The following is a 21,833-nucleotide window of genomic DNA, read 5'->3' as shown; positions in this document are numbered from 1 at the left end:
CGTATGCTAACATTTTGGATTAGGAAAAGGTGGATGCCGAAGAGGGGGTGGAAAATGATTTCCACTTGGAAGCGACCAAAGGCAGCCGACACCCGGCAACAATAAAAGCAAATTCAATGCGTTTTGTGATAATTTCGCACTACACGAGAAACGAGAAACGATAAACCCAAAAGCAGACAGAGAACTCTACAACCGAAGTGGGGGAAGAACCAAATGCTAGAGCCGTAAACGAGCGAATAATAAAAATTTTATATACAGCCAAAGGAGAAAAAATAATAATAATACGACGCGCAGTAGAAATACATGGGTGTGAATAGTCAATGAGAAGGGGAAGGGGAAGTTTTGGGTGGGTGCCATTCCTGCAAGGTGTCGAATTGCCCTGCGGTGGGGTGGCGGTGGCGGTGGTGGTGGTTCATTCCTCGAGTGGTTGCAAATCAAACGGCAACAATGCAATCAAAAATTTCGGTAATCGGGTGGGTGCAAATTTAGTTATTGTCCTGCACCCGTGTCCCGTGTCCCGAGTCCTGAATCCTGAATCCGGAATCCCTTGGGACTGCTTTGGCCATAATTTAATTCGGCCGGCCCATTATTTCATTAGTTCAAGGATGGCCCCTCGAAAATGCGCAATTTATTCGGGCATTATTCCAGCAATATAAGATATGGGAAGAGAAATGACTGGAATATTGTATAAACTGCAAATGGCAGCTAGACGCATAAATTAGTAAATTTCGATTTTGATTTTGCCAGTTTAATTGTTTGCAAGCCAGGCCCTTGTCCGGATCCCGAAACAATGGTAATAGTCTTTGGTTAGGCGAACATGTTGTATCTTTGTATCTGCATCTGTTAGATAGGTGTCCGCTCGGACTTCTGCCGCCCATTATACAAATATATTTTGTGTAATTAACATTTATGGACAAAGAGTCCACACTGGTCGAGTCAAGCACAGAACTCTGCTCGAATACCCAGAAATTATCAAAGTGAGTATATCAAAAATCCAATTTTCCTTCAACTAGCAGCCCGAAAGTATGCCTTTGTCCGAGCTTGGGTCTCTACAGCCCCACACCCACACCCACACCCTCCCCATCCATATCCGCCAGATACAGATATTCGAGTGTATAAGTTTTTCTGGTCTTGAAGGGCCGGCCCGTAGAATTATGCAAGCAACTCGCCGAAACGCACTTGAACTTCTCCTCCGTCCAGTGCAGCAAAAATGCAGCACAAATGCATAGAAACAATGAACATTAAGTTGATGTAAGCAAATGCAAAACTTTATGCAAATCGCTGGCCACCACACAACGACGCACAACAACATTGCCAAGAAGCTGTCAGTCAGCCAAATGTGGAACTGATTCTGGTCCGGATTGGACCCACCGAGATGGAAGTTCACAATCACCAGCTTCAGCATGTCAGAGCGATGCAAAAACTAATATTAGCACACCTAGTTACTTTTCGATTACCTGCATGTGAGACTCTTTGGTTAAATCTCGTATCAAGGTTGTTGTGGTAGATCAGTTAAAACATTTCCAGACTGATTGTTGTCTCTAGAAAAGGGACAGACTTACATAAAATCAGCATGGAACTGATCATTTATTTTTATAAGCTAATTAGTTGTAGTTAGTCGTATCTTGCGGTATCCTTTATTCTTCAAATCTATAATTACTTGTAGGTATGCTTGTATTAATCATTGGATTAGCAAATTCGTTTAAAAACCATATGCTCCTGAGAGTCTTTGGATTGTAGACCACCACTCACCACTCATACCTTGCGATAAAAAGGCTGACAACTAAATCCATCTGTTTAATGGGTTCTGGCCAACCCAGTGGCCGAGCCCACCCACTTTGGCTATATGTGCGCCCCTCCCCACGTGTCCACACATACTCGTGTGCCAGTCTAATCCCTGAGATTACAAAAGCCTTCCAGGGCAAACTATTACGCTTGATAAATTCGAGATTAAAGTGCATTTGCAGACGGGTCAGGATCTTTGGGCCGGGCCACACGATTTATGGCCATACATTTGGAGGATTTCTTCAGTTTTCTTTGGCAGGATACTTTGGCCACATCCACGGTCCTTTTAATTATCACACGTAATGACAGCGCCAAATGCAATTGCTAATTAATTGCCGTGGACCCACAACTGTACTGTGCTGAACGGCGATGTGGGGTGAAATTTATGGCTTATACATTTGTTTGGCCCGACATTATTATTCCGACATGTGCGGTTATGGGTTATGGGGAGATCTAGATCCATCTAATGCAATTTCCCGTCTTCAGGAAGTGGTTGACGCGGGGGCGTTGCTTGACAAATGAGAAAATGCTTCATTAGTGCACCACCAACGGGCTTAAGGGAGGTAAACCCGTGCAGATAGGAAAGAATAGGAAAGTCCCCCAAAAAAGGAAATGTATTTGCCCAATAAACCTGCGAATACAAACGCGTTTATTCTGAAAGCCAACTTGAACTTGAGATGCGATGAACTTCGTATTCGGCTTTTCAAGGGGCTAATGACGATAATCGTTCGGTGGCTGTCAAAATTGCCGCAGAATATAATTGCCAACTGGCCATAGAGAAGCGCTCGACGTCCCATGATTAACGATGAGAGCATTATGAAAAAGCCCAAAACAAAGCAAAACACACAACAACAAATCGAGAACAAAAAGCAACAGCTGGATACAATGGAATCTCCAAGATACAGCGGAAACTACATCGAAACAATCACAAAAGATGCTAGCCCACCGATTAGCTTCAATTACTGGAACAGGGGTCCGGGGTTTTGATCTACGCATAACGCTCAGATGCATCGTGCCCCACCCACGGATGCATTCACCTCTAAACAACAGCAGCAACTCACTTCGGCCAGTCGAGATCTTATCCGCGAAGCTCTAACAAGCCGTCAACAACAAAAGCACACTGCGAGAAACTATCCTTGCCCTACAGCACGCTTCCCTTGATGTCACGAAAATCCTTTGACCCAAAAACCGTTTGTGACCACAGCGTCCTTGAGCTGAAATTGCTGTCTTAACAACGCTGTTGTTTGTATGCCCAAAGTTAATCAAAAGTAGGTAATTACTTGGACCGCATTTATTTTGTAATTATTGGAAACCATTAAATCAATGAATTAGCAATTCGTTACGCATTTTTATTTTCTGTGCAGAAGCGGTGTGCAGCGGTGTCTAAAACTTAAGTAGACTTAAAAACAAAAGCGACTTTTTTCCGCTCACCAGCTTCGCCAGTTAATTTTAATGAATCTCCGTAGATATTTGAAATCAGCTTGCTTGTTTTGCCTCGCTTAGTTGTTGGTCGGCGGTTTTCAAGTGCGCACACGAGACGCGGCTCCATTCTCGAGATCTGTTTTCGAGAAACTCCTAGGGAAATACCCATTAGAACACTCCCATACCCCAGGCCAGTTCGCCAGTTCGCCAGTTCGCGGTTAACAATGAGCTCTTTCACCGCCCACCTGTGGATATTACTCTTTGGTGGTCTGCTGCTAACTCATCACTGCGTCCAAGGTTGTTCAAAGTAATAGATCGGCAATCAATCACGCGCCTGGCGAAGAAGTTCCTCCATGAGTCAGCGGGAATTTTCGGAAATATATGTGGCTGCGTGTCACTCGATTGTAGGGAATTGCCAGTGGCGGGGAAATACGAAATAAGCAATTCTATCAGATCTCCGGCCTTGAGTTTGAGGGTGAAGTTCGTGGCTACGAGTACGAGCAGTTTTTGAACGCAATTAGCCTGAAGGTATTGGCAATGCATGCAATGCCCTTAGAATGGCTTATTGAAACCGATGTAGATGCATTTAATTAGAATGAAATCCCAACTAATTCGCTATAAACATAAGAGACCATCATACTTCACCCCAAAAATTCACAAATCCCATATGGGCTTACCGCGAAATGGACTGCACAAGCCAAGCAATTGAAAGTACTCGATTCCCATCGAAGACTTGCTCCCTTTGCTCGCAGCTGGAAGCCTAATTGGCTCTCCCCCAGCGAAATCCGATTCTGATTGTGACTAATCCCATAATTGTGGCGTTGCCCGTGCATATTCAAGTGCAACCTCAAATCGGTCAGCGGCAGCTCAGGTTGCAGATTAGTTCAGTCGGTCGAATCGGTGCGGTGCATATCCGTAAATAAGTCAGCGTGTGCTAATTGCATCACTTGTACGCCACGGACCCGCAGCACGCTCCAATTCGTCCGATTAAAGTCCGGAGGAGGTGGGACCATCGGGTCTGGACCCTGGGGTCCATCCGTGGTCGTGGTGTTTGCATAACTTTAATTAAATTTCTGCTAAATCTAATTTCCATGCTAAACCGAAAACAAACAACGATGCTGGCGTCCGATGGCAACCAGGTCAGGCGGGTAAAGTGTCCTCCAAGTTGGATTTCGATGAGAGCGATGGCAGCGATGGCAGCAACAATCAGAACCAGACGGGCTTACCCGGGCAACCCGGACAAGCGGGCGGAGCTGGAAACGGGAGCTACGACCCGGGAACGGGACGAAGCCTAAGTGGTGGAGGAGGAAGTTCGGGCGGTGGGAGCAGCGGTACTTCTAGCGGGGGAAATCGCCCCAAGATCCACGGAGTACGGGTCACCGTCGATACGGGCGATGGGCAGCAGCAAACGAAAGGTAATTAAATTCACTCGCACCCACCTGTGAGAAATGCACAACACCAAAACTAACGAATCCGAGTCCCTCGGCGCCCCAATTAAAAAATAAAAACACACATATAGAGTCCAAGGAGAGCGTGGAAATTACGGATTTGGGCAAGCACAAGAAGCGTGTGGGCATCCACACGGACATCACCTTCGAAATCACCTCCGACTCGGACGGGAATGAGACCAGTTCCGCTCAGCAGCACGGCGACAAAGGTGAGTGGCCTTCGCAATCCGCCAACAAACTCACTTTCCCTCTTCAACCAATATTATCAGTAAGGGGTCAGATACTCAGAAACTTAATTCAGAGAACAGCATTGGGGACACAAAGAATCACCTTAGCTTAGAAGTTTAATTAAAAAGGAGTGCAACTCCTGGCAAAGTAAAACAACCCTATGAAACATTAAGATAACATATGAATGAATATACTCGAACTGCATGTATTTTATTTTCTCACTATGTTTCGCGAAAACGCCAACAGAGGACGCCAGTGTGCCCATTTTCAAGGGTCGTGGGGGCAGCGATTCCAAGCACAAGACCCGCAAGCCGTACGATCCCAAGTCCCAGTGGAATCCCAACTTCTCCGGCGAGCAGCGCGGCTACCAGGGAGCCAATCGAGGTGGCTACCAGGGCTCCAGTCGCGGGGACTATTATCCTCAGTACTACCCCGGTAAGGTCTACACCGGCGGAAGTTCCGATGCAGGCAGCATCTACAGGAACGGCGAGACCTGGACGCACTACGTCCCGGTTTGGACCACGGAGCGGGTGCCCCAGGAACAGGGGCAGATCTATCGGCGGCCCAGCTGGAAGCCCTGCTACTGCATGTCATCCACGGAGTTCCGGCGCCGTCGGGATAGCAAAGCCAGAAGGGAGCAGGAGGATCAGCACAAGGGTGTCATCAACAGTGGGGTCGTCCAGGTGGTGGACGGCAAGCTGGAGCGGCCCTTCTCGTGAGGCAAAGCCTTCTGCTCAAACCAATTTCCATTTTGTAATTTTTTGTAAACTTAGGCAATGCACAAGTATATTTATAATAAAGCTGTAGTTTAGTTTTTTAGAAATTTCATTTTACTCTTTAATATATGATGTTTCCCTATTTTTCAAGCTGTTTCCGCATGGTATTCGTAACGCCTTCCGTTGATAATAACACATTTCTTATTCAAATTTTGAGGATTGGAAAGTTTTTATACAATTTAGTAAAGAAGCTGTCTTATATAATACAACAAAATGTATTACAAATATCTTCGAATTCGGCACTAAGCAGCAAGGAATCGAGGCTTTGTAACTTAAGACTTCAAAGGCAGCGTAAAGAATTGAATCTAGGTAAATAGTGCTTGCTTCCCGGTTAAATAAAAGACTTAATCTGACATTTAAACAATTTATTTTACTTCACATTATTTTGCGAGCTGAGTATTTCACTCCCTAAGAACACGACAGGCGTAAAGTTTTGGGTGCTGATTGATGTAACCGCTTTACGAGTGAACACTGTGGGTGCCAAACTTGCCATTGTCATCGACGGAAGCTGTGACTGCATGGTATCCCGTGCGCTTTCCATTGATGTCAATACTTTCGCTCTCGCCGGTAACTAAATCCTTGTAGTTGTTGACAGCGCCATTGGAATCGAACTGTTGGAACAAGAAAAAAGTATTTTTATAATACATAAGAATGTTGATCCTCAATTGCGGCGCAATTACACATGCATTTTGTATGTACATGTCAAAAAGAAACCCACCGAGTTCTGGGAAGACCACTTGGACTGCTTCTCCCACTGCTTGGTACTGTAGCCACTGCCCAGGTTTCCGGCACCTGCTGATAATCCAGCCCCAACGTTGCTAGCTCCAGCTACTTGACCGCTCTGAGCCGCATTCAGTCCAAGTCCCAAGTTCTGCTGTCCGCTTAACAGGGATCCACTGAGCAGCGACTGCTGTCCGCCAACCTGTCCGCTCAACAGAGATCCTTGGCTTCCTCCCAACAAAGATCCACTCAGTAGAGCTGCACTGTTTCCGGCACTGGCGGAGTTCAGGGAGCTGGCAGAGTTCAACGAGCTGGCGGAGTTGAAACCAAACTGGGAGCCAGAGTTGAAGGCGGAGTTGTAGCCAGAGTTGAAACCTCCCTGTGATCCGGAGGTGTAGCCACTTCCAGCTTGCACCTGGTTGGCGGATGCGCTTTGGGAGGCAGCCTGCTGGCGGGCAGCTTGCTGGGTTTGGCTGATCAGCTGGCTCAGCTGGCTGTTCTGCTGGAAGTTCTGGCCAAAAGAACTGCCGAGCTGAGAGTTGAAGGCGGCATTGCTACCGAAGTTGGAGGCGGTATTGCTGCCAAAGTTGGAGGCGGCATTGCTGCCAAAAGTGGAGGCGGCATTCGATCCGTAGGTTAAACGGCTGCTGGCAACTGGCTGAACCAGCTGTGGTGCGGAGGCAGTGGTGGTTACCTTTCGCTGATAGTAGTGTGCGGTTTGAACTGGGACCGTCTGTGTGACCTGAGTTTGGGCAGGTTGCTCGACAATACGCTCCTCGTGATGGACGTAACGCTGGGAGCCACCGGGAATGGTGTAGATCACCTGTTGCGGGGTGGACACAATCTTCTCGTGCCTGTAATACTCGGAAGCGGGGGCAGACTGCACGGTTTGAACTCCGCTGAGCAGCTGAGCACTGGTGTCCACGGCGTTCACTCCACCGAAGTCGACCTTGTTGCCGGCATTGGCGTTCTCAGCGAACTCCACATTGCTGCCCACCTGGTGGGCGGCGGAGCTGCCGAAGTTGGATGCGGAGCTGCTCTGGAAGGCGGCGTTGCTGGAGAAGGAGCTGCCGAAGGAGGCAGCGTTCTGGGCGCCAAAGGAGGCAGCGTTCTGGGCGCCAAAGGCGGCAGAGTTTTGGGCGCCAAAACCGGCAGAGTTCTGGGTGCCAAAACCGGCGCCAAAGTTGGAGCCGAAGGAACCAGCACTTCCCACACCACTACCAATGCTGTTCGTACCAGCAGCTCCACCTAAAATCTCAACGCCACCAGCGGAGGCACCCTCAGCGGATTCAGTGGCACCCACGGAGTCGTAGGAGCTCTCCAGGTTTCCCAATGCTGCGCCATCCACCTGACCGGAGGCACCTCCATAACCAGCTCCAAAACCACTACTATAGCCTCCGTAGCCAGAGTTCTTGCGAGCCTGCTCCACCGCCTGCCCGTGGGAACTGTAGTGGCTGAGGATTAGGGCAATTTATTTAATAACGATACCTCAAAAAGGAAAAGATTTTCATTTGGGCTCAACGGATCTCTAAATCAACAATGAAAATTTACATATGAACGCAACTTAAAAGAAACCACAAAACATTCGTTTTTAAATTTAGTATTGATTGTGGTTTGGCTGCACTAAAATAAATTATATATTTTCATTTTTTTGTTGATTATACCCATATTTTTACGCAAAGATTTTTTTAAATTAAAATTTAAAATTTTTAAGTACCATGTCAGCCAATGGGGAAATTTCAATTTTCTCGATTCGGAAAAGAAAAATCTTTAACATTTGCAACAAGGCACTTACCGCGAGTGAAAACTGTCGCGTTTGGTTCTCGCCAAACTTGGAGATTTTAAAATTGAAAACAAACCATTATATTATATGTTAAAAGGGACATTTTAAACCAAATTACCTTGCTTGGAAATCTGTAATGAAAAATAAAAAAATCTGTTAGTTAATTTACTCAAATATATTTATCCTCAAATTAGAACTTAAATACGAAATGTAAAGATTTTAACTTTTATCAGTCTCATTCAAAAAGATTTCTCGTTCACTGAAATCGTTTTATATTTCCGCAGAGTTGAGGTTTTAAAAAAGTACATATATTTTAACACTATTCAATAGTATATTTCGATCGGATTACAATCTTCTATCGCCACACGCGCCATAAATTACACAATATCTCGGGGTGTTGTGTAAATATTTCATTCAGGAAAAACCCAAGTAACACTGACGACAACTGATCCACAAACACTGATAGGCAGCCTCCAAAAACTTGGATCAGATCGACAGGACCAAGCCGGCTCTGGTTACATCTTAGGTGTAATTTTTTGGAATAGTTGATTTTGGAACAGTGCACTACCTCCACAGACCACACCCAGACAAAGGGCCAAAACCAGCAGCTTATTCATTTTGGCAATTTGTGGTAGCTCTTGACCGAAAAATACGTTCGACACTCGCGGTTAAAATTGTACTAATGCAATCGAGCGCAGGAAGCTCCGCTTTAAAGCCTCAGACGGCGGTGATAAGAGTCACTTATGTATAAATCAGTCTTGAACTGATTGATTTCTGACCTAGAGGGAATGCCACTGATAGTACACGTAGAATTGGAGCTCGCAATTGGTGCAGAAAGCCGAGTGATGAAAGTTAATTGCGACATCATCGCCCTATATAGAATGTTTTCCATATTCAGTTTTGATGATCGGCGGGGAACCTTGCTCAAGAAAGACAAAGTATATAGTTGCCATGTACGACCATTATCACTTTTGCGATTACTTTCATATATATACATTTTATGTTCATAGGTGGAACACAATGCTAATGAGCTCCCATTGAACTTAGAAAAACTGTGGGCAAGGTGAAGGAATATATAGAAAAAACCTTGAGCTTCAAATTCAATTCAGGAACTAACATTCCTTTCAGACGTATGTTTCAAAATTAGCCAGCCTTCTAAAAGCCTTTGTAAATGGTATTGCGTCTTATTAATTGGAAACAAGTCCAGAAAAAAAATACTATTGTACAACTGAGAAGAGCTGTTGTATCTTCAACTTTTTCAAGATATTATTTATTACATACATTTTATATTGGGATTACCGTGGCCAAAACTATTTTAAATTCACAATCTTTAAGGACGTGTCTCTAGCTTCACTTGATCTTGAATAAAGAACACGATCTTGATATTTAGCCATTTTATACAGAATCAACTTCAATGAGATAGATCATTTCCGGTCACCTTTGATACGCCCATCCGTCCAATAAAAAACGAAAACATTGAAATAAAATATATATAAAATATAATCTTGCAAGCTGAACTAAGTAGTACAACACATTTATATACACATCAATGCCAGCAGAAACGTCAAAATCAAGGTCGACATACAAATGAAAATACAAAACTTGCAATTTTTGCCTAAGCCAGAAAGGGAGAACGAAACTTTCTACTTAAAGAAAGCTTCGCCATAAGCCCCGCCGATAAGAAAGTCCGCCAAGTTGACAATAAAATACGCGTATATTATTTATATATTTTATACATATTCAATGGGATCGGTTTGCTTCGTCAGACCGGAGTAAATGTTAGCCTAGCCACCGGAGGAGGTACTGGACCGATATTCCTAAGAGTGCACCGAGTACGAGGTGACCTTTCCGTTGTCGTTTACCGTGGTCTGGGCTCCACGTCGACTTGTTCCGTCTCCGTTGCTGTGGCTGTAGGACGAGACCGAGACGCCCTTGTAGCCACCACCTCCGCCACCACCTCCTCCGGAGCTGCTGGAGCTGGAGAACGAAGATCCACCACCGCTTCCACCACCGCTTCCGCCACCAAAGCGATTCACAATGTTGGGAGAGGCCTGTGAAAATAGAATTTTTATTGGTTGAATCAGTCATTCGACTATGCGAATTAGTGGGCTATTTTCATAATATTTTTGGAACTGTTAAATGCCATTAGAATTTAACCTTTTGACATACAAACTATTGATTACAAACAAGTGTGACGATTTAAGAAAAATAGTCATCTACGAAGTAAATGCTTGACATGTTAACTTCGATTTTAAAATAGTGCGATTAATGTTCTTGATCGAAATGAGGTATACGGGTTTCATACCGGATTGGGTGGACTAATAAAGGCCGTCTGGCGATAGCCATTGGAGCCGATGGATCCGGAGGCAGAGGCATAGCTGGGTGCATAGCGATTTGAGTTGTAGGATCCAGATCCTGATCCTGATGCAGATGCGGATGCGGATCCAGAGCTCGAACCGCCTCTGTACCTATTCTGGCGCACTAGATTGTCATGGTAGGCCTGCTGAGCGGCGATCTGTTGCTGGATGCGACTGCGCAGAAAAGGAAATTAGAGTGTGGAACACCATTGGGAACAACTGTATAAGTATTAAGTTAAGAACTAGCTACTTGTATTTACATATCGTTGTCGTCGACAAGGGAAGCATCCGCGGATGCATAAGCGTTGCCAGCCGTGGCCAGACCAGTTATAGCTCTACAAGAACAGATATATTCAAGCGTTAGGTTTGCCCTTAGCCCGCCGTATGACTACCCAAGAACCCGAGACAATATAACCCCTGGATATGATCTATGCTCACTGTTGGTTGGCGAAGTTCTGGGCCAAAATATGATTCGTCAGTTGCTGGTGGAAAAGATACGGATCGATGATGCCAAAGTTGGGTGAGGTGCCGCCATAGTCATCGTAATCGTAGTAGCCACCACCACCACCCCCACCACCAGTACCCACATAACTGCTGTGTCCACCGCCGCTGTTGTAGCTTCCAGTGTAGCCACCGCCTCCTCCTCCACTACTGGCATACCCTCCGGCGTATTCGCCGGCGTATGCTCGTCGTCTGCGGGTCGGACCCGTTTTTGCTGAAATAAAAAAAATCGTGTGCATGATAACAACATATTCTGCAATGTATTGTAGGATTTTCTATTGTTTAAATTTATTATTACACTGTGAAAGTGTAACTCGTTGATCGTGCAGTAAGAATGTATACTAGATTTGTTGAAAAGTAGGTAACAGGTAGAAAGAAGCATTTCCAAACCAATAAAAAATAAAGTATTCTGGATAAGGATTTCTAAAATGTTTTGCCTATAGCGTTCCCTCCTCGTCATATTTCTTTTTGAAAACTATAATGTTATTAGCATTGCGGAAATAATTACATCAGTGGGTTCTCTTACCTCCCGATGATTCTTCATTCAGAGCACTCATCACCACACAAATAAGCAGAAACTTCCACATATTTTTAGCTGGGCATTTGCGATTGGACTTTGGAGCTGGGGGTGTACAAAATAAAACAATGGAATCATTAAAAACTTGTTTTGGAAATTTGTGTAAATATAACTTGTTTGTGAAACGCTGAATATGTTAAAGCCTACAAAATTTAACGTCGTTTAAACGGAAGCGGCAATTGATTGGATGACATATAGACGTCTAGATGGCTTAGTGTTATATAAGATCCCATCTAGAGGTTGCCCAATAGCCACTTCTAACAACTGGGAGCTGCTGCCTCATTGTTGCCCGATACTTTCACACCCATTGTCATTAGCCGCTCGGGGCAGAATCCATAAATCCGCCTGCCCAAGCCGGTAATATGCGCGGTTGCAACGTGCGGAATAGGGGATGCACTGCCAATAATCGATTCTTGGACTCCTAGGCGAGGGTCATTGGCTTCACTGCCTCCCCCGCTTAACTGGACACGAAGCGTAAGGCCCATAGTCGGCAATTACAACCAATTCATATATATTTTTCTGGCCCAACCCACAACTAATTGCCCTTACACGATTTTCCCATAATGAATTGGCGAAAAGAAATCAGAACCGGGGGCACGGTTAGAGGGAGGAGGGCCTGGCCATCCGTATCGAAAACAAAAAACCCCAAAATGTAAATTAATGGATCTCCATATGACTGTGTATATTATTGACTCAATTCGGTTGCTCGTCTGCCAAACGAGAGGAAGAGAAGAACGAACCGGTTCTCACTGATATGTTCAGAGTTTAGAAATGTACGCGTATATTGAATGTTTTGTTTTGTTATTTTATTTTGATTTCCCCCTTTTGCCAGTCATCTGTACATTTTCAACGTTTTGTTTGTCATTTTTTACAAAACTTTATCAAGTTGCCATTAAGAGCGGGGATTTTTGATTTCAACAATTGGTGTGTTCTAATTTAATAACTTTAAGGCTTAGCAACCGGTCTGAAGATGATTTATAATTGTTCTTAATACACCAAAATATAAACAATTAACAGTTTTGTGCACGGCTCTGTTGAAACAAAGGAACTCGACTAAGCAGCACTCTCGAAGAACGAACGTGTTTTGTCACTTCGCCCCTGACTTTGATGATCACCGAACTTTTTCAATGCGAACTCTCGTATACATCATTAAAATCTCGCTGATAAGACCCACTAATATTGAAAACACTACATACACTTCCCAGTACGGAACCAAAACTGCGCAACGAATTGGCAAAACTATCGATGTTATATGGCCGTGATCGCCGGGAGAGGGGATCGATTTCCATATAGATAGAGAGTCCCACCGCGAGATAGAGATACAAAAACACAGCGAGCTCACTCACTTGACTCACTTGATTTGTTTATGATTCGATAGGTTCTTGACCAGTTTTTGTTTTCCGAAATCGGTTTCGGACTGCGATTCTCTCGTGCTCGCCGATCTTCTTCACCGATCGACAACTGGGCAACGTCTGAGTCGGAACAGGTGGGCACAGGTCCTCTTATAAGCGATCGGACACCTGGTGACTGCCTGCAGCGATGACGACGCCTAGAGAGTGGGGCGCTTACCGAGTCACTCGAATCGGGGATTTATAGTAAAATCTTATAAATGGGATGCTCGCTGGCTGAATGATTATAATAAAAAGAAATATCTTTTACTTTTCCTTCATTAAGGAACTTATAACTTTTGGTGCAGCGCCTAACTTTTTTATGTAGGGTTTTCTTAGCAGTGTTCTTTGCCATTTCGGCCAAGTTTAAATTTGCGATTAGGTTATATAGGTTTACATATATTTATAGATACAACCGTGTAACGCAAAATGATTCAAAACTAATTTAACTCGTTTATATACATATATACTTTAATTTCAACTCGTTTAACAGTAATCTAGTAACAGATTTCATCTTAAAGTACTCGAATGTGTGTTATAGTTGGTATATGATTAAAAAACGTTTCACTAGGATCAATGCGAATGTAGTTGGCCATTATACCTGATTATCAAGAGGCAACACCAATTCCAATTTAACTCGGTTTACTACGCGCCAAGCGAACGCTTCAGTATCGAAGTCAGGCACTTGGTAACTAGGTTGAGAACTCGGTGGTAATCCTCAAAGTTTGGACTGGGCCTGCGGAATGATTACGTCACGCCACCAGGAGGGTCGCTGGAACGCCCCCTCATTGGTCATAAATTCGTTCTGCAAGTTCTCGTAGAGGAGTCCATCCGCCCGGGCGATGACCGAATTCAGTGCGAAATCGGGCGGCGAAATGGCATCCGCTACGCTCACAGCCACGTCCTTCAGCTTCAGGCAGCTGTCCAGCAGCAGTTGGCGCACTGCAGCCGAGAAATCCCGCCCAGCCGCAAAGCCACCCACGTAGAAGGTGGTCATGTGCTTCTCCAGCAGCCACATGGCATACACGTCGAACAGCAGGTGGAGTACGGATGCATACGGCGCCTCCACAGTCAGTGTACTAACGTGGTCCACATAGCGCGTCAGAGCATAGTACTCCGCGTAGGCCAGGGACAGTTCCCGTGCTCCGGCCACCTGCGAGTTGTTTCTCGCCTCGAACTTACTGCTTCCCGCCGCCAGTTGGCCATCGATGTGAGCCGTGGTTTTGGCCATCAGGTGACACAGCAGCCACTCGTAGCACTTCAGGGAGACTAAGGGAAAAGGAACTTTTTAGTCAAACACTCGTAGTACCTTAACAATGCCTTACTTTAGTTTACCACAACTAAGGTAATAGCTCATAAGACTTTAATCTACTTACACTGCCAGCTGGTTATTGGAGTCCTCTGCACCAAGGACGCATAGTTGAGAGCCAGTAACTCGTTACGCTGCTCCAGGAATTTCACACTGCCAATGGGGGTCTCGAGTTCCTTGGCGCTCCACTGGCGCAGCAACCAGTTGGAGGCCTGTTGTCCTAGGACATTGTTATCGCCCTCATAGGTGCACAGGGGGTCGTGGTCGGTGCGCATCTGGCCAAGCTTCGCTGCTGCCAGATAGCCGTGTCCTCCGCAGGCTTCTCGCGCTTCCTGAATCGCATCCCGTGCTGCCCAGGTAATCAAAGGCTTCGACGACGAGATCAGGGCGTGGATCTCCGCAGCATTCTGTGTCTAAAATATTGCTTTCATTAGTTGTGTTATTAGATACACAATATAAAGACAACCCACCAAAACATCAAATCCATTGGAATCCGCCTGGGAACGCGCTATGATCTCCATATAAGTGCTTGTCAGCTCTTCAGTGGCGATTTTTTGAACGCAGGCAGCCGCCAGATAGGGAAAGATGCGATATTGCTGGGGATGGGATGGATTTAGACGTATGTTCATTTAAATAACAGAAATATATTATAACGTAGATAATGCAATCAAGTTTGTGCTGCAATATTGGATGAATATTGAGTACTCTGGTCAAGATAATCCCACTAATTCAATTGGTAATTAGCTCGACTTACATGCAGTTGGTACTCCAGAATAGCCATTTCCTCGCCGTGACGCTCCGGGCCAAATTGCTTCCTCACTGCGGAGTATCGAACTGCGATTACTGCGGCACTGCACAAGGTATTGGCCGATTCCTGCATTATGCCAATGCGTCCGGCGGAGAAGCTCTCGAGGGCCGCCCCAAGGACTTTACCCGGTTCGGTGAACACACTTTCGTAAACCCCCTCCGGAGTCACGTCACTGGTGCGATTGAGGAGGTTGTCGCGGGGAATTCGGTAGTTGGTGAACACCACAAATCCGTTGTCAATGCCATTTAGACCACACTTCTCTCCAATATCGCCGACCAGAACTCCCGGATATGAGAGCAGTGTCTTGGGATCGCGAATGGGAATCAGGAAGCCGTGGAGCCCATGATTTTGGCCATCAGCTGTGTAGAGATTAGCAAAAGTCATGGCCACCGTGGCCATTTTCCCCAGGTTTCCAACCCAACACTTGGCCGCCTCGAAATCCGGGGTATTGATCACAAACTCCTGGGTGGTCGGATCATAGGTGGCCGTTGTCCGGATGCTCTTCGTGTTGCTGCCATGCGACAGCTCTGTGATGGCCAGGCAGGTGATCACTTCCCGATTCCATGCTGCCTCTATATATTTTTGGTGCTTCTCGGTTCCCATGGCACGGATGGCATTGTTGAATAGGCCCACGCCCAGAGCTATCTTCACCGATAAACTGGGCGAGTAGCAGGCCAACGCCTCGTTGATGTACATCAGATACTTCGTTTTGGCCGAGAAGCTCAGGTTCTCGATCTCCTTGGGCACCAGGTCCAGGTGCTTCATGCGATTCACCTGCATGGCGCACAGACGCTTCTGCTCGTCCATGGGCAGTGTCCGGGAAGGGTGGGCAAAAAGGGGGTCATTCTCCAGACGACGCCACACTTTGTACTACAAAACAAGGATATATTCAACAAAGTATGTAATAATAATAATGAATCGACAAAAATTGCGCTGCTTCTCTGGAGTCTGCATGCTGAATCTTAACTTTCTAGCTTTTATAGATCCTGAGATCTTGACGTTCATACGGACGGACAGGCAGGCGGACGGACAGACGGACATGTCCTGATCGACTCGGCTATTGATCCTGATCAAAAATATATATATTTTATACGGTCGGAATCGCTTCCTTCTGCCTTTTAGATACTTTTCAACGAATCTAGTATATCCCTTTTATTCTACGAGTAACGAGTACATACATTTGAAAACTTTAATCCAAAGTAAAAGTTTAATGTATAATGTACAACAAAAATGTATTCTACGTGTTTTTTTAACGCCTTTCAATATAAGAAACTAAAAGTTATTGGATAATGTCATCAATTTACTTTCGTGACTCTAAAGACGTAAGCCATAACTCAACGATATAATAAGCTGTTACGTAAGATGCAAGCATGCAAGTATATTCCATCAAGGTTTTTTTCCTAGAGATAGCCATCCACTTACCTTAATTCGCAATCCCTGCTCCTTTTCGAATAGCAGTCGCAATCGCTTCCAGTCAAAATTGGCCCTCTTTCTGTAGGCGGCCAACGGTCCACCGCTGGGAAGATCGGGAATAAAGCTTGTGTCCTCGCTGGCCATTGCGTGATTTTATTTAATTTGATTTCTTGAAGAAGAAAGAAAATGGAAATGTTATCGGATCAGTAGAGCTGTTGACAACCAAGAGACTATAGAACGACTGCGATCTAAGCCAAACGCTTAAATGGCCCAACCAACCAGACAACCCAGTCAACAAGTGGGGCACTCGAACTGTTTTATCTACAAGCGTGCAAACGACTGAAGCCGTAGAAAGGAAACCCCTCAAGAGGCGTTGGTTTTAAAGCCACTGTTCGCCAGCTAAACAGTTTAGCGAACACTGTTCTCATCAAACTATTGTTATACGCACAAAGAGAAGTTTCAAACCACTGTGAATGGTCTTAGTTAGTTTCACGCCCAAAATGGGAACAGAGTATAACAAAAAGAGTGCTTTTAAAACTTAATGATCTGTTGAATGTAGTTTGAAATTTGTCAGTAAATAAGTGGTTTTAAAATAATCAAGTTACCTTTGTTTTTAGCTATAACAAAGGACAGTAACTCTTACAAATGATTTCTCAGTCACCATAAGCAGATCAATAAATATACTTCAAAGCATAACAGCCACAAAAATAAATTGAAAATAATACATTTCATGTATAACCCTTAACCCGATACAAGATCATGTCCCTTCAGTGGCAAAATGAGGTGGTGCGCATTACGCGCCAAGTGAAGCGCAATCTACCGCATCGAAATTTTCGAGAGATTAACTTTGATCGCGAGACCATAAGGCAAGCAATCACTCCACTGACCTACGACCAGGCGCGCCGGATCAAGGGACCAGTTTTTGAGGCTCTGGAGGACGAGTTGCGCCGGGCAGGATGCACCATGCTGCCGGAGTTCCTCCATTGCCTGGCCACCAAGGAGAATGCACTTTTCGAGAGCCTTAATATCCGGGAACGGCTATCCGATGATTCCGAATTGCTCTACGGAATGGTGGATCGACTCCGGGATGCCGAACTGGCCGTTTGCCTGCACAAGCATCGGGGTCTCAAACAGTGTTTTGGCCTATTCTTCGAGACCATGCAGCTGCTGGAGCCGTATCGTCAGAAATACGCATACGCCCTGGTGGCCCTCAATGAGCACATCATCTCGCTGTGCCGCAACATTGCTGGCCAGGAGCGGGAGGCCGCCGAATACATATCTCGGATCTACTACATCTATTCCATGTATCTGGTGAACACGGGTCAGCGAACCTCGGCCATCAATTTCCTACAAATTGCCATGGATCTGGTGCGTGGTCACGTGTGGACCGCCGAGGTGGGAATGCCCGCAGGCAGCCTCACGCTCCACGAGCTGGTGGCCCAGAATCTCGCCAAGCAGCTCCTCATCCAGGGCAAGTCCATTGTGCGTCAGCACCCCGAAGACGCGGTAGCCATGGCCCGAAGGGCCACGGTCCTTATAGCAGAAAGTAAGTACGATTCTCGGTAAAACATCTTAAATAACTATATTTAAATAATGATCCATTAAAAGACTTGACTTTTTATTATGAAATTTATAACTGACCACTCTTTCAGTTGGCAGGGATAAGAACATGGAGATTTTCTGCGACACCTTTCTGGAGCGTGCCTACTTCTTGATGGAGATCGGTAACTTTAACTCGGCTCAGCAGTGTCTGGACCAGATCAAAACCCAGATCCTGGCCTGCACCGAATACCGGTTTGTTAAGCTCAACATCAAGTACTACCTGTTCCAGGGACAATGCTCCGAGATGTAAGTGGGTTATAAAGTAATAATTAGATCATCCAAAATTGCATAACTCCTTCCTACCCGAAAGTTTTGAGCACGTGGAGAAGGCCATTTCGTGTTATAAGCGAGCTCTTCGTTTATCTCGACTTTATACCCACCGGGACTTGGAGGCGGAGATACTTTTGCACCTTGGCAAGATCTTCGCCAAGGACACACAGATGACAAGCATAGCTAAGAAGTGCTATGAGCACGCCAAGCGCATCTACTTGGACTTTAACGATCTGCATAGCCGCAAGATGGCCAATTACCTACAGGCCAAGTTAATGGCGGATGAAATCACACCTCTTTACATGGCCATGCTTAAGTCTTCTACCACTCGATATTGCGCCTTCTTCAACCTACGTCAGTGGAAGAACCGCTGTCGTCCTTTTTGGAAGCGACTGGGTGACGAGATTATCAAACAGGAAACGGATAGCATCTACTGTCTGCTGGATGAGGAGAAAGAGGACCCTGGCCACGATGTGGCACCTTACGACGATGTCGACCTCAAGACATTTAAACTGGCTGAGGGAGACATCTAAGCTGGCTCTGTTCCTATGAAATTTTAATGTTGATTCCTCTTCGGCTTTCAGTTGATCTTTATTCACTCATTCATCTGAGGTAAAAACATTATATTTACCCAATGCCTAAAATCAATGCCATAAACGGCTGAGTGTATAATTATATCGAAGATAATTAGCTTCTGAGCGTATTGCATGAATTTATTGACTCACGATATCTCAGGTATTTGAACACGCACTCGGCTGCATTGCAAACCTATAGATGTCTAATATATAAATAGAATTAATTGAGCCATTAATTGAGTCATTCCCATGGAGGTACGCACATAAATCGATCTTGCGGTAATGAAGTATTCTAAACGGGAACATGCAAAGGGGATATATAAATAATTGTGAAGTGTCATACAACTCCTTATAGCTGATTTAGTTATATGGGTTTACCGCCTTATCTTTATAATCAATTATGGATCAAAATTGTAGATGAACCTTTCACTGTTGGTTCTGAGCAATCGCAAGTATTTGATAAGGGAAAGTTCAAACAGTCAGTTACTATACCGCAATAACTTTTTAATATCAATTTGTCATTAACAACACAAGTGTGTATACTTAATTTAAAAAATGAATGTTTGAAAAAAGGCTTATATATGACGTAATTCTTCAAGAAAATATTAAAAACCAGGTGCAAAAAAGGCCAAACATCTTTTAATTTCTAAAAAAAAAAGGGGGGAGGAAAGCAAGTTTCATTTGCATTTAAAATAAAAGCGACTGCAAATGGACGATTCGGTATCAACCTCCAGCTAACTACAACAATTAGCAATAATTATTCCCGCAACGCGACATTCGCAGTGATAAGTTCTTATTGTCTAGGTTCGGGAACTTTTCGTTGACGAAATGGGCGATCAAGCAGCAATAAACCAGTTTATATGGGTTTCTAAAAATGTTTAGTGCTTCACTTAATTAGCACAACTCAATTCGCAATCTCAGATATGTACTCGCACCCATGAGTCCGCACAATCTAAATTTTTGCGCAATCACGAGGAAACCACGCTTCACTCGGAGTTGTTTGCTTGCACTCGACAATTTAAGAGAACAATGTCACAGCGCTTTGAAAAAGTAAATAAGTTAGAATTTTAAGCGGAAATGGTAGTCGATAACCCGAGTCCCGTGGAACTGAAATTATGAATGTGCTTGATGTGGGACATACGTATGTAAATCTAAACAAACCCAAAAACAGCGATGGAGAAACGCAAAACTGATAAAGAGTTTCGGCAGTTGGAGCAGCACTGAACAGCTGGCCAGCCAAGTGGCAGCAAAACTTTCGGCTTACGTGATAAGCCGGGTAGAAATTTGTGGCCAGGTGAGGATGTAATGGGCGAAACCCATTAGTCCACCCAATCGCCATTGCGTGCCGTTCAAAATTGTCACAATTTGTTGGCCAACCACCCGGTTTGGATGTGGGTTCTATAGCGAGTCAACCTTGAACATGAAAATAGCCCCCGTTTATTTTTGTATATACAACATACTTGTATACCGACTCCCTTTGAATCAATCAAATTGGGCAAGTGGGGTCGCCCCACTGGCTTTTTTAAATGAATTACAATGCAATGTGCAGCAGCTAATTTCCCTCTTATTTAAACACTTCCCAGACAAATTAGCGCACAATCAACACTCCGGCACAGAGGAGCCTCCATTGTGGCCAAATCAAGCGCAATTGAGGCTGGTATCGCGTACAGTGAAAGGCTTTGTTCAAGAACTTTGTTGAAGACTGTAATTAAGTGTAGAACACAACTATGCATTGAATCCCTTAATGACTATACTTGTATTGACGGGAATATACATTATAAAACATTATATACATCAGTAATAGCTCAAAGGCACTATAAACAGAAAAGGGGAATAACTCCACTCACTGATTTTCTATTATCTTTGAACACTATATTACATTTTACGGTCCTGATAAACATTCATATAGGGGCTATAAGCAGGATGGACATAAAATGTTGTCGCTTATAACGGGTAGGTGTCCAGAGCTTTCACTGCACCGCCAGCACACCCTGTACGCAACTTGTTTGGCTAAGGACTCGGTTTCAGTTTGCCGACTGCCTGTATTACATCACCGCGAAAACAACAAGTAGGTAGAAACGGTTTGGGGCCCAAAAGGCGGGAGAGAGGCTCGTGAAAAGAATGGGAGTTGGAAAATTTGGGTTTGTGTTTGGGTCTGGGCCACGTGAGAGATGCTCTCGATGCATCTGTGTGCGAGCCGCCAACCTGTAGCGCGTCTTTGGGCCCGCCCTTATTCGCACGTATTCTCCCGATGAAATTTCACTGTGGCCAGATCCGAAAATTGAAAACTTTAACCAGCTGAGCTCATAAGACCATGGCAATTAATCCAAAATTATACATACACACCCACCAACGCGGAATTTAAACAGCAGCAACAACACCAACCGGCACACGACCGCGAGAGAATCGAGAATCGGGCAGCGAGAATTGGAGAATTGGGGAAAAAACGAACCGACACGGCCAACTGATGGAAAGTGAATGAGCGGAAGAGCGAGAATAACGCCGCCTGATTCACGGCACTCATAGTATGGGAACCCTACGGTCTTTCATAGGGGCGAGTCCCACATGCACAGGGAGAAAATGAACAGATGGTTATCGAATCGGACACTTTTTAATTGCGACACGATTGGTGCGAGATGTGGTCTACCTGTTACACGCAATATTGCATACTTCTAAAGAGCGAGAGGTAAGAAAGGCACAAGTAGGCCGACTTTACTATATATTTAGTATTATTAGTCATGCAACTTATTCTATTGTTTTCCGTTACTCTTTCTCGACATAACTTTTCTTTCCGTGTACCCCATCTCTCTCTCTCCTGGGGATGTATGCTGAATAGCGGTCGGGTGGTCGGGGGTCGTGGTGGGGTGTGCG

At 44.9% G+C, this 21,833-nt stretch overlaps 5 protein-coding genes across 11 annotated transcripts; 2 read left to right on the top strand and 3 right to left on the bottom strand.

The window, feature by feature from the left end:
- Positions 1-3,302: 3,302 nt before the first annotated feature.
- Positions 3,303-5,681, top strand: LOC122614022 (probable GH family 25 lysozyme 3). Its single transcript, XM_043788476.1, has 4 exons — positions 3,303-3,504; positions 4,347-4,622; positions 4,727-4,864; positions 5,130-5,681. The coding sequence occupies exons 1-4, from the start codon at positions 3,432-3,434 to the stop codon at positions 5,600-5,602; spliced, it is 960 nt and encodes a 319-aa protein (XP_043644411.1). The 5' UTR covers positions 3,303-3,431; the 3' UTR covers positions 5,603-5,681.
- A 328-nt stretch (positions 5,682-6,009) lies between these two features.
- Positions 6,010-8,869, bottom strand: LOC122612845 (hornerin). 3 transcript variants are annotated; one of them, XM_043786701.1, is made up of 5 exons: positions 8,731-8,869; positions 8,281-8,293; positions 8,175-8,210; positions 6,378-7,824; positions 6,010-6,270 (listed from the first exon to the last, which is right to left on the bottom strand). In XM_043786701.1, the coding sequence occupies exons 1-5, from the start codon at positions 8,777-8,779 to the stop codon at positions 6,118-6,120; spliced, it is 1,698 nt and encodes a 565-aa protein (XP_043642636.1). In that variant the 5' UTR covers positions 8,780-8,869; the 3' UTR covers positions 6,010-6,117. The 3 variants fall into 3 exon arrangements, with proteins under 3 accessions (XP_043642636.1, XP_043642635.1, XP_043642638.1); XM_043786700.1 differs by having other exon boundaries at positions 6,378-7,833; positions 8,731-8,862; XM_043786703.1 differs by lacking the exon at positions 8,175-8,210 and having other exon boundaries at positions 6,378-7,833; positions 8,731-8,846.
- A 988-nt stretch (positions 8,870-9,857) lies between these two features.
- LOC122613293 (keratin, type II cytoskeletal 1) lies at positions 9,858-13,082 on the bottom strand. Of its 3 annotated transcripts, none has more exons than XM_043787397.1 (6): positions 12,953-13,082; positions 11,547-11,642; positions 10,958-11,234; positions 10,780-10,854; positions 10,468-10,693; positions 9,858-10,213 (listed from the first exon to the last, which is right to left on the bottom strand). In XM_043787397.1, the coding sequence occupies exons 2-6, from the start codon at positions 11,605-11,607 to the stop codon at positions 9,980-9,982; spliced, it is 873 nt and encodes a 290-aa protein (XP_043643332.1). In that variant the 5' UTR covers positions 11,608-11,642; positions 12,953-13,082; the 3' UTR covers positions 9,858-9,979. The 3 variants fall into 3 exon arrangements, with proteins under 3 accessions (XP_043643332.1, XP_043643334.1, XP_043643335.1); XM_043787399.1 differs by having other exon boundaries at positions 12,944-13,054; XM_043787400.1 differs by lacking the exon at positions 10,780-10,854.
- A 353-nt stretch (positions 13,083-13,435) lies between these two features.
- Positions 13,436-21,429, bottom strand: LOC122612454 (peroxisomal acyl-coenzyme A oxidase 3). 3 transcript variants are annotated; one of them, XM_043786092.1, is made up of 6 exons: positions 21,313-21,429; positions 16,525-16,684; positions 15,049-15,972; positions 14,765-14,890; positions 14,362-14,707; positions 13,436-14,254 (listed from the first exon to the last, which is right to left on the bottom strand). In XM_043786092.1, the coding sequence occupies exons 2-6, from the start codon at positions 16,657-16,659 to the stop codon at positions 13,704-13,706; spliced, it is 2,082 nt and encodes a 693-aa protein (XP_043642027.1). In that variant the 5' UTR covers positions 16,660-16,684; positions 21,313-21,429; the 3' UTR covers positions 13,436-13,703. The 3 variants fall into 3 exon arrangements, with proteins under 3 accessions (XP_043642027.1, XP_043642029.1, XP_043642028.1); XM_043786094.1 differs by having other exon boundaries at positions 21,309-21,323; XM_043786093.1 differs by having other exon boundaries at positions 21,305-21,322.
- LOC122612455 lies at positions 17,151-19,085 on the top strand. Its single transcript, XM_043786095.1, has 3 exons — positions 17,151-18,061; positions 18,168-18,363; positions 18,428-19,085. Exons 1-3 carry the CDS (start codon positions 17,275-17,277, stop codon positions 18,918-18,920), a joined length of 1,476 nt encoding a protein of 491 aa, XP_043642030.1. The 5' UTR covers positions 17,151-17,274; the 3' UTR covers positions 18,921-19,085.
- Positions 21,430-21,833: the final 404 nt, after the last annotated feature.

Source organism: Drosophila teissieri, chromosome 2R (assembly GCF_016746235.2).
Source record: "Drosophila teissieri strain GT53w chromosome 2R, Prin_Dtei_1.1, whole genome shotgun sequence".
Lineage (NCBI taxonomy): Eukaryota > Metazoa > Arthropoda > Insecta > Diptera > Drosophilidae > Drosophila > Drosophila teissieri.
The sequence above is the reverse complement of the archived record's forward strand: the minus strand, read 5'-3'. Positions and strand labels throughout refer to the sequence as shown.